This window comes from Rattus rattus, chromosome 2 (genome assembly GCF_011064425.1).
Source record: "Rattus rattus isolate New Zealand chromosome 2, Rrattus_CSIRO_v1, whole genome shotgun sequence".
Taxonomy (NCBI): domain Eukaryota; kingdom Metazoa; phylum Chordata; class Mammalia; order Rodentia; family Muridae; genus Rattus; species Rattus rattus.
Window position 1 is genome coordinate 91,141,516 of NC_046155.1, and position 15,730 is coordinate 91,157,245.

Below are 15,730 nucleotides of genomic sequence, written 5' to 3' on the forward strand. Positions count from 1 at the left end.
AGTAGAACAACTCCCAGCCCAGCACAGGGAAGTGAGGAGCCACGGATGTTCTGAAAAGCAAGATTAGTGCAGTGAGAAGACAGCCCATGATAAAAGGGCCTCCTCTGCACGCGCCTTTCCTTCAGCCTTACCTCCCACCACTGCTCAGGAACTTTGCCACTTGGACATAAAGCATCATCAGCCAGAAATAATATACTGTTTCTAGATTTTTATGAAAGTAATATGTATTTTTAAAGTAACAGTACATAGAAGGCTATCAAAAGATGTATAAGCTAGAAATAAGAGATGTACTGTATGTGATGTTTTAAAGCCTGCCTTGTTGGCATACATGCCATCCATTTGTGTCATTTTGGCAGCTGTCTAACTGCATCATAAAGGAGTAACAGTTGTTGGGCTGGTTTGCTTGCTTACCAGTCCCCATATAATAAATATTTAGTTTATTTCTACTTTCCATACCCAAAACAAAAAGACAAACACAGGATAAATGTGTTTGTACACATGTTGACTCACTAATGAGTTTTTACTCTGAGATACATTTATATGAGTGAAATTATCAGGCTAGTCTCTTAGAGCCACTAGGAAACTTTCCAGCTCCTGTTCTGTCTTTTTCAGTCCCTAAGGCACTCGTCAAGGTCCCCAGGAATTGCATCTACCAATGTGCCTTCCTATCAGAAGAGGCCTGCGCTGCACCGCAGCCCGACAGAGGATCAAAGTACCACCACCGCCCCGTCCAATGGCGTAGAGCACAGGGCGGCCACCCTTTACAGCCAGTACACATCCAAGAACGACGAGAACAGGTGACGAAGCTGGATCCCTAAGCCACAACTGTTAGCCTAAGGAAGCCCTATGCAAACCGCCTTTGCAGACTCAAATGGATTCGCTTTCATTCTTCGGGTTTTATCTTTCTTAACTGCTTCATTTAAATGGTTCTGTGAGGGACCGAGATTTGAGAGAATGTGTGTCAGGAAACATTTTTTCAATAGTATGTATCACCAATCCTACTCATCTTGGCTGAGAGAAAAGAATTCACCCACATAAATTAGGGATGCCAAGGGCATGCTAGTGTCTCTCATGACATTGTCTTCAGACTTCTGTCTCCAACTCCCGTTTCCCTCAGTGTTACAGAATTCCTTGCAAAGCAGAAAGTGTGGAAACCAAGAATTCCTAACCAGGGGAGTGTTGACCCCATCAAACAGTCAGCTTCTCCCCAAAGGGATAGGGACTGACTCCAAGGAGAGCTTTGACTAGGGAGACAGAAACCTGACAAACAAAAGACAGCATTCTTGGGTTTTTCTTTTTTCTTTTCTTTTTCTTTTTCTTTTTTGTCTTTTTTTTTAAAATTGGGGTTTTTTTTAATTTATTTACATTTCAAATGTTATCCCCTTTCCCCCTCCCTCTGCTTCTTTGAGGGTGTTCCCCCACCCATCCACCCACCCCTTCCCGCCCTACACTGGGTCCAGCCATGGCAGGACCCGGGGCTTGTCCTTCTATTGGTGCCCAACAAGGCCACCCTCTGCTACATAGGCTGCTGGGGCCATGGGTCTGTCCATGTGTACTCTCTGGACGGTGGTTTAGTGCCTGGGAGCTCTGGTTGGTTGGTATTGCTGTTCTTATGGGGTTGCAAACCCCTTCAGCTCCTTCAGTCCTTCCTCTAACTCCTCCAATGAGGAGTTCTCAGTTCAGTGGTTTGGCTGCAGGAGTCCGTCTCTAAGCTGTTTTTGTTTTCCTCTAGGTCCTTTGAAGGAACATTATACAAAAGAGGGGCCTTGCTGAAGGGGTGGAAACCCCGCTGGTTTGTCTTAGATGTAACCAAACACCAGGTAAGGCCTAAGACCCTGCTCCGCCACGCTCGACCCAGCCCCTGCCTGTGTTGCTCACTCAGGGCCGCCTCACCTGTGCAGATGGTGGCTCTTCCAAAGCCCCACATGCCCAAGCCTGGTAGTAATCTTTGGAAGGAAGTTTTACAGCAGCCTCTACCTGGAGCACAGCTAAGGCAGAGCAGTTGAGCCCAGTGTGCTCAGAGCACTGGAACTCTTAATACATAAAGGTCTCCTCTCAGCCTGCAGGTCTGAAAGCATCTGGGAGCTTTAACCTGGTGCATGAATGTAGGAGCTTGTGCTGCCCCTCCCCTCCAGGGTGCAGCTGCCCTTCATCCCTGCTGCATTTATGACTGCATTTACTCAACAGTTACTGCACCCACCTCACTGCACTGGTTATTAAGCAGGGACTATTCTTCAAAGATGGGAGCCCTGGGAGGGAATGTGCCCATGCAGTGCTGAGATTCACAGCAGACTAGGCTAGACCTTCCTTAGGACATGTCATGCTTTAGCTATTGCCCTAACTCCCATCATGCCCTTTGTTCCTGTGCTCTCTCCCCATCTGCCCCATAGCACCCTTCATTAGCAAGAGCAGTGAAGCCTCTGATTCAGGCTAACTTGTTTGTGGTCAGAATGCAGTGTCAGGAAGGACCTCAACTGTGGGACAGCTTCAGGTACACCCCTTCCAGGTCCAGGCTGGTCTGGGGCCACCTTTTCCTCTGGTTGAAGTGCTTTCTCGGTTTTTTGTTTGTTGATCCGTATGAAGACTGGTGAGATTTTTCAAATATACAAACAGAAGCCCTTTTTAGAGCTGCATTTTAAGGTAGCAGTGTCCCCTGAAATCATAGAACCTTCACTGGGTAGAAAAGTTCCATTAAACCACTAAATATAACATAGGAAAAATCACGATTTTACTGTAATTTAAAATTACATCAAATTACACTTGTATTCTTACCAATCTTCTGGATTTCTTTAGCACGGAAAGTATACGGTTTCTCCATTTAGTCCTGCTGACACTGTGCCTGGGGTGGGGGCGAGGCATGAGCCACAGTGATGGAAACACCGATCACATTGCCACCATGCATACTGGGATCCTGACTGGGCCAGGAAGGCCTTCACCAGCAAGCTTTTAAAATACTTCATCATTCCTTCTTATTCCAAAGTAATTCATGGTTGTTGTGCCAAACTTAAACATCTCCAAGAGCTGGCAGCTGGGAGCTGTTTGTGATGTCCCTTGGCACCATTGTAGACTGCATTCTTCTCCACCCAACTTGCTGCTGCTTTCAAAGCCGTCCCTCTCCTTTGTCCGTCTCATGCTATGCGGTCACTTAGAGCCTGGAAAGCAGAGGTGGGAGGGGCTGCACACGCATCACGCGTCCTTCACTTTAGCAGCAGCACGAAGTTCTTTCTAAGGAGGTTTCCCACAAGGAAACTACAGTGGGAGTCCTCACTGACCTGAGTAGTCCTCAGTTGGAGTAAAGACTGACTCCTCATTTGTTGGTCGAGGCTGGGGAGACCCCGGCTGTCTGTAGCTCAGTGATGTTTCTTGTGTGACTTGCATTTGAGATCCTTTGACCTTTTCAGATTGAGATCAGCATCCAGGAATTCCTCTTGGTTATTTGTTTTGTTTTTGGAGACAGGGTTTCTCTGTGTAACAGCCCTGGCTGTCCTGGAACTCACTTTGAGGACCAGGCTGACCTTGAACTCAGAGATCTGCCTGTGCCTCTCAGGTGATGGGATTAAAGGTGTGTACAAGAGGCAGCCAGTGTTGTTAACGCCAGAGTGTTCCTCCATGCGGTCAGCACCAACAAGCAGGGTGCAGAGGAATGGGGTCAGACAGTCTGGAAAGCCATGTCACTTCCCCTCTGTGTCCTGTCTCTCTTTTCGGTCCAAGCTTCGATACTATGACTCGGGGGAAGACACCAGCTGTAAAGGCCACATTGACCTGGCTGAGGTAGAAATGGTCATCCCTGCCGGCCCCAGCATGGGAGCCCCAAAGTACACAAGTGACAAGGCTTTCTTTGATGTAAGTTCCTCTTTCCTGTCCTGCATGTCTCTCCGTGGCCTCCAAACACTATAGGGCCCAAGGAGTTGTAGTCACTAAAAAGAGAATTAAGGCTGTGGGTGAGTGGCAATGAATTCCCATGACTTTCCTGTATCACACTGCCCCGGCAGTGTCCCCTCCTCTGCCTCTACCACAGCACTGTCACTGCCCGTAGTCACCAGAGTGAGGGAAGGACAGCCAGGTGGGGTGGACAAGAGGGTGGGCAAGGACAAACACAAGGAGAGCCGACATCATCCCAGAGTTGCCTTTGATGATGGGGACGGGGTCCCAGGACCAGCTGGTGCCTCTGGCCTCTTACACAGCACCAAAGCAAGAAGAGTGTGTAAAGGCTCTCTGGGGAACTGGCCCACCCCCTTTTTCAAGTGGAGCCATGACAGAAACCCAGAGCCAGGGAACAGCACTGTAGCCTGTAGAGGGGTGGCGAATGTCACCTTCATCAAACTGTCTTCATGTTAAGGACTAGTCAGGGACTAGAGAGATAAGTCATCTGTCACATGGCCCTTGAGACACCCAGAGACCCACTCATGGCCTTAAAAGCAGCAGTTCTGTCTGTCCAGGATGGGACTAGTTTGCTGCTCTCCCAAAGCCAGAGCAGTCCTGCTTTATATCCGCCCTCCTGTCGTTTGGTTCTGTAGCTCAAGACCAGCAAGCGAGTGTACAACTTCTGTGCCCAGGACGGGCAGAGCGCCCAGCAGTGGATGGACAGGATCCAGAGCTGCATCTCCGATGCCTGATGCCCGTGACCACACAAGCACGAGAGGCAGAGGAGCAGCCTCATCTGCCTGACAGACAGGGCGATGGGGTTACCCTGTCCCCTCCTGAAGCAATCGCCTTGTCACACAGGTCTGGGAAGGAGCCCTGGCCCTCTCCCTGCCCTGTGCATCCCCACAGGATTTAAGTGGCTGGGGCTCAGAGATGCCTCCGGACGTGCTGCTGCCACCTCCTAGGCAAGGTGGCTCCCCCGCCTGAGTCCTCAGTGAAGGCCATAACGTCCTTTGAGAACTTTTGACAACAGAAATCCAAACCTCCAAAGGTCACCGTGCGTCTGCAGGCGTCTCCCATTAGACACACCTGCTTTTACTGCCTGATCTTCGAGAAGCTCAGTTCCCTGGTGCTGCCAAAGGGTGCTTTCCTGGGCCCTGCCCGGGAGCTTCACTCCTCAGTGGCAGGCAGAGAGGGTTGCAACAGTGGCACAGTATGACCTGGGTCAGTGCAGCAAACACTGCTTCAAACCCCCAGGCTCTGAGGACACAGCACCTGGGTCCCCTGTTCCTGACAGCTTTCTGTAAAGTAACAAGCAGGAGCAAAGAGTGCAACCCCACAGAACACTAGCACTGAACTAACCAGGAACCAGTTGGATAAACAGACCAGCTGCTGCCAGCACAAGTGGGACAAGGCCAGACAACCAGATGGCACTGCTGGTGAGAAGAGCTGCTCTCACAGTCTCCCAACTACGACAACCTTGTTTTCCTAAGGCTGAAACTCAAGGGCGCTGTTCCCCTGTGGTGAGCCTGAGCGGCTGCAGCTGCCACTGGGCCCCGTGGCTTGGTCAGTGTGTCTGTCTGTGAAATGTTAATATGTTAGATACAAACTAATATTTCAAAATATGTATATATGATTTCTACATAATGATTTTTCAGATAGCCTGCTTATAATTTAATATAAAAATAACTAAACTGATTCATAAGATTTTAGTAATAAAAGGTTGTTTCCTTTTTAAATAAAAAACTACTTTGTAGATTAAAATAAAATTTTCAAATTAAAAGTTATCAACACACTAGAAAATAGAACTGTATTAATATATAAGAAATTGGGAAATAAAAATGAAGGAGTTTTTTATCATTCATTTTATAAATTTGCCACCTGTGGAAATGGTTTTTGCACATTATTTGTATTTTCTTTGTATATGAAATAATTTTTGTAAGCTCTGGAGTCATTGTGCTTTCAGCTCTTTGTGGCTGCGCCCTCTACTGCTTTTGTAACTGGATTCTTTGAACTCCATGACGGCATTGTGTGCCGGATACGCACTAACCACCCAGAATTAAATGTATTTCTTAAGAAAAAGAAGCTGTCGAGTGCCGTGAGGTCGGTTCGCTCTGCACTGTGCACTTCTCAGGAGACCGTGGGGCCAAGGCTCCATCTAAACTGTGACCATATGGGCCTCGGAAGCAGCAGAGGCTGCACCGCAGCCATGAGCCTCTGGGTCCCCCTCACATAGTTTTGCAGCATTAGGGAAAGTCGCAGGTGTCCTCTGCTGCCTCTCCTGGGCCACAGTTCCCCTAGTGTATGACAGATCAGAATGATTTCAGGCAGAAGACACTGAAGTCTTGGGGGTCACAGTTGAGGGGACATTTGTGCAACAGTCTTTGGAGTTTATCGTCTCACACAGCTGAAAGGAATGCTGGTCTCTGGGTCAGCCAGGAGCGTCAGCACCTTGAACGAGACAGTGCCTCCCCAGTGGCCAGCCTAGGACCTGCACAGTGCCACACTGTGTCCCTGAAACTCAGGAGAGAAACTGGAGTGGGGGCCAAGCAGGTTCTGCGCTCACAGCATTGAGCTGTTCTCCATGGCTGCAGTCAGAACTAAAGGGGGAGCCACGGCTGTGTCTGGCCCTACTGTGGCTCTGGAGAGGTGCAGTTGTGGGGCTAGCACAGGTCCCATGGCCAAGTCCTGTATCCTCTCTGGTCCCTACTCACTGTCCCTGTTCAGCGCTCACTGTTGACAACTGGTTCCCTCCATGGAAGCTGGCATCTTTAGTGACTTGGTCATGACTTAGGAGTTGTTGAGTGATGCCACCATCGGATGAAAATGTCGTGAGAGCCCCAGGTGAAAGCAGGGGAAGCCCTCGCAGGAGTGGAGGTGTGGGCCGTCACATGTAGCCCATGGTTAATGGCTCTTTATATAACCCACATTCAAAATGCTATTTCAAAGTCATCGATACAAAACTCATCTCCCGGTGGTTCCTACTAAATCCTCAGAATCCAGGGTGTACTTTACACATACGTCTCAGCTTGGACTGGTGCTGTCTTTTCTTAGATATCAGTTCTGATATGCAAATTGCATGTCATTTTTCCACACAGTCCTATACCAAGTGGCTTGTCCAACAATTCAGTTCGGTTTTGATAGTAACTGCCTAGAGACGGCACGGTCTGGTGGGTGCATGAGACCAACGACACATCCGTATGCTCCCAAGCCGCCTCCTTACACTCAAGAGTTTGCTAGAGCAAATCACTGAAAGACGCATCTGCCAGTTTATCCTAAGAGAACAAACCCAGGAGGACCATAGCTCAGCAGCCTGGCGGCCAGTCGGCCCTGACCCCCTAATCTGACTGTTGAAGGGTTCAGTAATTCAGCCACATGACCACCCCACCCCTGAAATGAGAGGAGAGACTGAAAATTCCTACCCTCTCTTTTCCTGCCACACCTTTTTAGTGAGGAGCCCCCGTCCCAAAGCTACCTAGCAGTTCTGCCCTACATTGTCCCTTAGTATGAATGCAGACATGGTGGAAAAGGGTTCGTTACAGATAACTAGGCCCTCCTGTCACTCAGGATAGCGGCCATGTGGCGTCTGTTCGCACAGCCCTGTGTATTGAATCCTTACACTTCCACAGTCCTGCTCCTGCTGCTGTACCAGATCATGCAGTCGAGGCTGTACCTGTTCACAGCACAGCTGATACCAGGACGGCAGCAAGACACTTGGGTTGCCGTCTTTTAATTAATTGTATGACCTTGAGCCAATCCCTTAATTCTGCTGGGCTTTGACCTATGACATAAAGGTGCATGAGGCCCAAGACGGTTGCTCATTTGTAGATGAGGCCCTGGGTTCGGTCTACACAGATTCCAAATGCAAACTTAAACCGAAGTTTAAAAGAACTACTGAAAAGAAACGAATCATCTTGTTACAATGGGGATTTCAAAGGCAGGGATGCTGCTTGGTGACAGCATGTGCTGAGCATGCGAACACCCTGGCTCCCATCCCCAGCACCAAAGCAAATAGAAAAGGTTCTAACTGAATGTGTCTGGGGCGGGGCTGCCATACAAGAGTGTAGCAGGCACGCTGTCTCTATCCTCAGAAGCAGATACCATCGAGGGGACACACAGAAAGAGCCAAAAAGCCACAATGCAAACCAAACCTTTGGTTCTTCTTCCAGAGACACTGGCCAATTCTGAGCATAGCTTGTTCTTCCTATTTGCACAGTCTAAGTTAGCCAGACATCCCATGACCAAGTTCCAGAGACCTATTGAATGCCCATTCCAAGGGCGCGGGTCCCTCCCAGTGTGGTACTGGGCCAGGAGCATTACAGGAATGAGAGCAGCTGAGTCAGTGAAGCTTGTCCTCACTCTGAACGGCTAGTGCCCAAACCCAGTAGACAAGAGGAACTACTGAATGCCCAATGAACTGAGTTTTGACACTGTTGCCTTGACCATGGGGGTGTTCAGCGGTGGCAGATCTTGCTACCATATTGGGCATTCAAGGGGGGGGGGGCACGTCTATGTTCATGGCCTTCCAGTCATGTGCTAGTTAGAGTACTGAGTCATTTGCAGGCAGTGACAAGGACGGGCACCTGTGACCTGTACACATCACCCCCATCTGTTTACTCACGGCCTGTTCTATCTTGGGTGCTTTCTGAGGGCATTAATATGTAGTACAAAACCCACGTGCTAGCCAGATGGTAGTGGTACACGCCCTTAATCCCAGCACTAGGGAGGCAGAGGCAGGCAGATCTTTGAGTCTGAGGTCAGCCTGGACTACAGAGCTAGTTCCAGTTTAGGCAAGGCTATACAAAGCAAACCTGTTGGGGGCGGTGGAGAGGCCATGTCTGCTCCCACATAGATACCTAGCCACACAAGTCTCCCCACCCCATCTCACCTCTTATTCCCTTACTGACCAAATATCCCAAATATCCCAAGTATATGTATACCATCATAGTTAAGGCAGCAGACTGACAACTCAGGAGGAGTTGGTTTCTCGGATTGCCAACAGATGGACCATGATAATGCTTTGATAAGGTCAACGCACGCTCCCTTTGCTAGCCTTTGACATGTGTTATGGGCTGCTGCCCTTCCCTGTAAACACACAAATAAACAGCTATATATCAGGCCCTGCCTTAAATGGAATGAACTAGAAAATATCCTGAGTGAGGTTACTCAATCACAGAAAAACACACTTGGTATGCACTCATTGATAAGTGGATATTAGCCAAAAAGCTCAAATTCCCAAGATGCAATCCACAGACCACAGGAAGCTCAAGAAGAAGGATGACCAAAATGCAGATGCTCCCACTCCTTCTTAAAGGGGAAAAATATTCATAGGAGGGGATATGGAAGCAAAGTTTAGAGCAGAGACTCAAGGAATGGCCATTCAGAGCCTGCCCCACATGTGGCCCATATTTATACAGCCACCAAAACTAGATAAGATTGATGAAGCTAAGAAGTGCATGCTGACAGGAACCGGATATAGATCTCTCCTGAGAGACACATCCAGAGCATGTCCAATACAGAGGTCAATGCTAGCAGCAAATCACTGAACTGAGAACAGAACCCCCTTGGGGGGAATTAGAGGAAGGACTGAAAGAGCTGAAGAGACTTGCAACCCCGTAAGAACAACAATGCCAACCAACCAGAGCTTCCAGGGACTAAACCACTACCAAAGGACTATACATGGACTGGCCCGGGGCTCCAACTGCGTATGTAGCAGAGAATAGCCTTGTTGGGGCACCAGTGGAAGGGAAAGCCCTTGGTCCTGCCAAGGTTGGACCCCCAGTGCAGGGGAATGTCAGGGGGGTTGATGGGGTCACCCATATGGAAGAGGGGAAGAGGAGGGGGGGCTTATGGACAGGAAACTGGGAAAGGGAATAACATTTGAAATACAAATTAAAAAAAAAATCTAAAAAAATTTTTTTAAAAAGGCCCAGCCTTAGTTACACTGAGGCAAGCCACTTAAGGGTGGAGGGGTTTCCTTTGGCTCCTGGCTGGACGGCACTGTCTGCTGTGCGGGGAAAGTGTGATAGCGGGGGGTTACAGATGGCTGGTCACTGTGCACCCAGCCCGGGAGCAGGGAAGGATGCGGACGCTCGGCCTGCCTCCCCCTTTTAACTCATCCTGGGACTCTAGCCAGGGACTGGGGTCACCACACTCAGAATGAACCTTAGAGCCATAGTTGAATCTCTGTGGAACTGCACAGACACACTCAGAAGCTTGTTTCCATGACTGCTTAAACCCCATCAAGTTGGCTGTAGACCTGAGCAGACCATCATAGCCCCTATTACGGTTTGCGTAAGGAGCTTCCGCAAGGCCTGTGTACTGAAGGCTCACTCCTCAGTCTCTAGTCTGTTACACGCCAGGGCACGAGATCCGTCGATGTCACTGAGTGATGCCCACATTGGTGCAGACTCCCAGAGAACGAGCCATCTCTGGCTACCCACTGGGAGCACTCACATGCCCAGGGTGCCGCCTTTCAGCCCCTTTAACTGAACACCTCAAAAACCTAAATTCAGGTGGGCCAGGCCTGGCCCCAGCCAGTTCACTGTCACTATTCTCTCAGAGTGTAGTCTTATTCATTTATCAGACCTAGCAATGTCTCCAGATTATTCTAGAATTCAGCATCTAATCCTTAGCAAGCCAAAGGGTAACTGGAGATGCCTTTGCCTTAAGAGTTGAGGCCTCGGTTACTGTCACCACAGGACACAGCTCTCAGCAGGATGGTTGCTGCCTATAGCTTAGGCCAGAGAGGTCATGGTACCAGTGTCCCCAGGGACATGAACGCCTAATTCTCACTGGTGACAGAGCCATAGAGCCACCCGCCTCACCCCTCCCCCACCCCTTCAGCTGCTGCTCAGTGGCCTCTGGTCCTGCACTGCAGCAGACATGGTTTCTTTATAAGCCACCACAGGGACCTCCAGTCTTCACACCTTTATGGCCAGCTTATGTTATTGACAGACAGAGCGCCATAGTCCATGGTAACCGGCAAGTCCTTCAAAAACCATCCATCCATCCCCACCGTCATAGATGCCTCAAATGCTGAACCTGCTACAGCATCCTCTCCTAGGGGAGACTTTTCCCAGCCACCTCTCGTGATCTCTGTGGATCTGTTGGAGCTCTCCCAACCCCACCCACACATTTAGACCACTTGGACCATTTTAGATCCCCCAAGAAGCAGACACCCAACTGGGATCTGATACACAAGAGATTTATTTCTAGGGAAATGGCTATGATGGACAAGAACAATGGAAGGCCATGACCAGGACGCAGGTGTGACCCCATGAGGCACACAGGGAAGGCAGGAAGGCTATATGGAGAACCACCAGGCTCTAGGAATATACCTTCTATAGAGCCATTTGCAAGCTGTGACAACCACATGGAGTTGGGACGTAGCTCAGTTGGTAACGTGCTTGCCCAGCATGGGTCCGATCCCCAGCACCACAGACCTATGACCCCCGCACTGGTTGTGGGAGAATCAGAAATTTTTAGTCATTCTCAGCTACATAGGAAGTTAGGGCCAGCCTGGACTAACTACATAAGAACCATCTAAAAAAAAAATAACAATTGTCATAAAATTCTGCATCTTCCAAGAATGGAAATCCTTAGTAACCGGCAGGAGCAACCCATAGCCACCGTGATGCTCCTCAGAGCAGTCGGGCCACTGGACAGCGGCACTCAGCTCACCAGAGAGGGAACCGCCAGCAACATAGAGACTTAGCTCTTTTGGAGCACTCTACCCAGAGGAAAAAGTGGCAGCACCTGTGTACACAGATGCTTCTGACTGTGGGCAGTTAACCCCTCGTTTCTCTGAATGAGGATTGGCTTCACTTAGAAGTGAGGAATAAAAACTGAAAAGGGGGTCTGACTCAGTGATGAAAAAGGAGCCCCAGGAGCCTGAGGACCTGAGTTCAATCCCTAAGGGAACGGACTCCCCAAGTGGTTCTCTGGCCTCCACACGTGTGCTGTGGGGCTCAGGTATTCATGTAACACACATACACACACACACACATACACGCACATGCACATGCACACACACATGTGCACACACAAAATACAATAAAAATTGTATTGTAAAAACTGCAGGGGTTGGGGATTTAGCTCAGTGGTAGAGCGCTTGCCTAGCAATTGCAAGGCCCTGGGTTCAGTCCTCAGCTCCAAAAAAACCAAAAAAACCTGCAACAGCCAAGAGGTGACAGCACACCTTTGATCCCAGCACTCAGGAGGCAGAGGCAGGCAGATCTCTATGAGTTCAAGGCCAGCCTGGTCTACAGACCAAGCTCCAGGATAGCTAGGGCTGTTCTACAAAGACACCCTATCTCGAAAACAAAAACAAAAACAAACAAACAAAAAACTTGAATCCATATATGGCTCCTCTTAACAATGGTTTGACTGGGTTGGTTTGTTTTTTACTTTACAATAATGCAGAATACAAATTCAGTAGAAACCATAGTTCAGATCTTGACCTTACATCTTTTCCCAGGATAAAGGCCTATCAGATCCTTCTCCTGTAGGGCAGAAGAGTAGGACACCAAAGCCGGTGCATTGTCTGCCCATCACCCAACAGCATCCATTTACTAGTGCTGTCAGGCCACTTAGTGGCTACAGTGGGCCTCGGAGAGAGATCATAGGCCACCCCAGGGTCACCCTCTCTTGCTGAAGTCCCCAGGCAGGCCCCATTCCCAAGGGGCCGCCACTGATGTCCAGCAGTGTGCTGGGCGCTGGGTTGCTAAACAAGGGCCATGCAGTCCACACATCTTCATCTGACCCTAGTGTCTACTTAGGGTGGATTAAACAGAAAAGACCCCGGAGCCAAGGGAAGTCTGTGTATGCAATTCTACACCTACTAAGCTCAAACTGAGAGCTCGGTGGGGTTTAGCCGGCTGCACAGTGACATCAGGACCTGCTGGTCCCCAGCTCTCCTCGGCGATCTACAGTTTAGGATTCAAGAAACTCATACTGTAAGGTCAAGGTCAACCACTTGTGTGACAGCACAAAAATGGCCTCCACACTCTAATCCCCAGGATGTGACCCGTTGTACCCATGGTAGAGGATGAAGTAAGGTTGCAGGTTGGCTGACTGACCAGTGGGGGATACGCTGGGCCGTGCTAGCAGAAAGACGCAGGCAGCCACCGAGAGCCCTGGAGATGGAAAGAAGCCGCGAGCAGGGAGCACACACCCTCCAGAAGCGCACAGTACCATGCTGCCTCTAGTCGCTTGCCATAGCGTCATGAAGCTACTCATGCGCCATCAGACAGGAGCTGAGGATGTGAGGAGGGAGGAGCCCTGGACGAGGAATCAGGAGAGGGTGGCCCAGGGTTAAAAGTCAGACATGGGGCGGGGGTACCTCAGAGAGTGAGGGCTGATGTCTGAGGAGGGGGAGATGCCATGCACGTGTCAGTGCAGTCATGGGCACGCACCAGCAGTACTGTAGAAGGTGTGTGCATTCACACGCACGCAGACCACACCCTGGTGACATTAACACTCACAGCCTTTCACACACGGACCCACCCTCACCTGCTTCTGCCAGGTTCTGGTGGCCTCTTAACACCACTAGCTGAGTTAGTCGTTGGGGGGACTAGGAGCCTTACCATGAAGGTAAAAGCATTTCTCTTCCCAGGACCCCAGTATGTGAGAATCCTCCAACCCTCAGCCTCTTCCCCACCCCAGGCACAGGATGGCGCCTACCGTGAACGAACTGGTCATACAAAACCCCTGACCATTGTCTATCTATTCAACTTGCGTCCCTTCATGCTCTCTCTGCAGTGATGCTCAGACACTCTGGGTCCTAAATAAAGTCAGCAAGCACTATGTCCAGGGTAGCCAGAGCTGTTTGCGTAAGGGCAGGCAGGAACCAGCAGAAAGGCACAAGGAACACACGACCTTCCGTGGAGAAGAGACTCCTTGACCAGTGGAGTTTATGTTGACTCTTACATGTGGTGGGGGCTGGGCAGAGAGGACGTGGGGGAAGGCAAGGAAAGAAACCCAGCCAATCTCCAGGATCTCCGGGGCGAGGCGTGCTCGGGGCAGGCAGGTTGGGAACTGTTGAGTCTGTTCAGACTTGAGGAGGCAGAAAATCTGGGTAGACTAGGCCCTATCTGGTGGGAAGGCTGGCCGGGCAGGGAGAAGCCAGGCCCTGACAGGACACTTGTATTGGGAGACTTTTCAGGGGGTTAAATGACCTAGTCTGAGGTCACACTGCAGAGCCGAATGGAGCTAGGATTTGAGCCCAGAATTGTCGGGTTTTATCCTGTGTGCCCTTCTTCCATCTAGGCCAGAGGGGGAGGGAACCTGTCAACCCTGCCTGGGCCAAGCTTCTGGACAGCTGTTCAAGGCTGGGAATCCCCTCCTGGGGACCAGACGGGACATAAAGTTCCTTCTCTAGGAGGGAACTTGAGCCTTCTAGGGCCCCAGCTGATTTAACCACTCATATCCTCTGCCACATACAACCAGAGCACTGGAAAGGCTGTTCAGTATGTGGTGGCCTTCAGTCCCTTCCGAGAGGAGCCCAGCCCAGCCCCCCCCCTGCTGCCACACAGCCCAACCATAGCCGAGCCTTCTAGGAAATCCAGGCCTGGGCAAGAAACAAATGAGTTTGCTCTGGGCCCAGGGGGTGGTGCCTGGCGACCCTATGTGGGTCAGACTTTTCTCTCTCCAGGCTCCTGTAGCCTCTTTTCCTGCTTCCAGCATCCTCTCTGCAAGCCTTGGCCTCAGCCAGGCAACGCTTCAACAACAGATGCCTGGACTGTTCCCCCCCTCTCTGGCCACAGCAGATCCATCTCCTCATTCCCCGAGGTCCCCTGAGGTTCCACGTTCTGTACAGCCCCAGCCAGAGGAATGTGAACCATTCCCGGCATCTCCTCCCCTGCGGCCAGCCTAGAGAGAGGCTGGGGCCTCTGGGCCCTGCTGACAGGAAATTAGCTGGGCTTGGCCTTCCCCACTGCCGGCTGCTCTGCGGACCCTGACCTGTGTTTTCTGAAACTTGATCCTGCGAATTTCAGAACCTCTTCCAGGTCCCCAGGAGGCCTTGTGGATCTCTGCACATCCAGCAGGCCTGTACCCCACATACAGGTTGGCCCCTCCTGCCCTGCAGAGGGCTGGACCTGAGACTGGGCTGGATGGAAATCTGGAGCTGTGTCCTGAGCAGACCCCACTCCTCTAGGCCATCAACCCCTGATCTCCCGCAGGGCACAGCCAGGGACAGTGGCTACAATATGGAGTACTGGAGAGGGAGGCATCCCAAAGACCACTTGTGAGACTACCATGGGCTGAGGAGCAAGAAGTCAAGATCAACTGCAGACTGGAGTGTCAAGAGCCACTCGTGTGGGACAAACGTGTGTGAGAGCTCTGCAAAGTGATTGTGGATAAAGACAGACACTGGCCACTACAGGCCTGACCATGAAGAATGAGGGACAGACATTTCCAAAATGACCTTCTAGGTTCCCCAAACTGAATGCCTGGTTGTGTGATAGCCCTTCTCATCGAGCTGCTGATCACTGAGGGACGACCAGAGCTCAGGCTGGGAGAGGGGGACAGCAAATCTCTGCAACTCAAGGCACCAAGAGCAGAAGATGAGATTTCAGGGACCCTCAGAGGGACGTAGGAGGCAGAAAAGCAGACGTAGAACCAAGCCCTGGGACAGCAGCACCGTGAGAGAGCACCCCACCCTTCGGCACACTGGTGTGTTTGGCTGTGTGGCGGAAAGTGAGCCATGCCAGGGGACAGAGGGTGGCCCGGGGCCAGGCTGCGGAGCCAACAAAAGGAGCAGAGAGTTTAAGAAAAAAAGGTGAGCTCCAGGCCAGGCTGGGATGCACACCTTTCACCCCATACTCAGGAGGCAGAGGCAGGTGGATCTCTGTGAGTTTGAGGC

At 50.6% G+C, this 15,730-nt stretch overlaps 1 protein-coding gene across 1 annotated transcript in view; it reads left to right on the forward strand.

Moving 5' to 3' along the window:
* Window positions 1-5,949, forward strand: part of Sbf2 (SET binding factor 2) — a 311,159-nt gene extending 305,210 nt beyond the window's left edge. The window contains 4 exon segments of the mRNA XM_032892912.1: window positions 613-797; window positions 1,733-1,820; window positions 3,712-3,843; window positions 4,518-5,949. Coding sequence (XP_032748803.1) covers window positions 613-797; window positions 1,733-1,820; window positions 3,712-3,843; window positions 4,518-4,616 — 504 coding nt within the window. The 3' untranslated portion in view covers window positions 4,617-5,949.
* The last annotated feature ends 9,781 nt before the right edge of the window (window positions 5,950-15,730 follow it).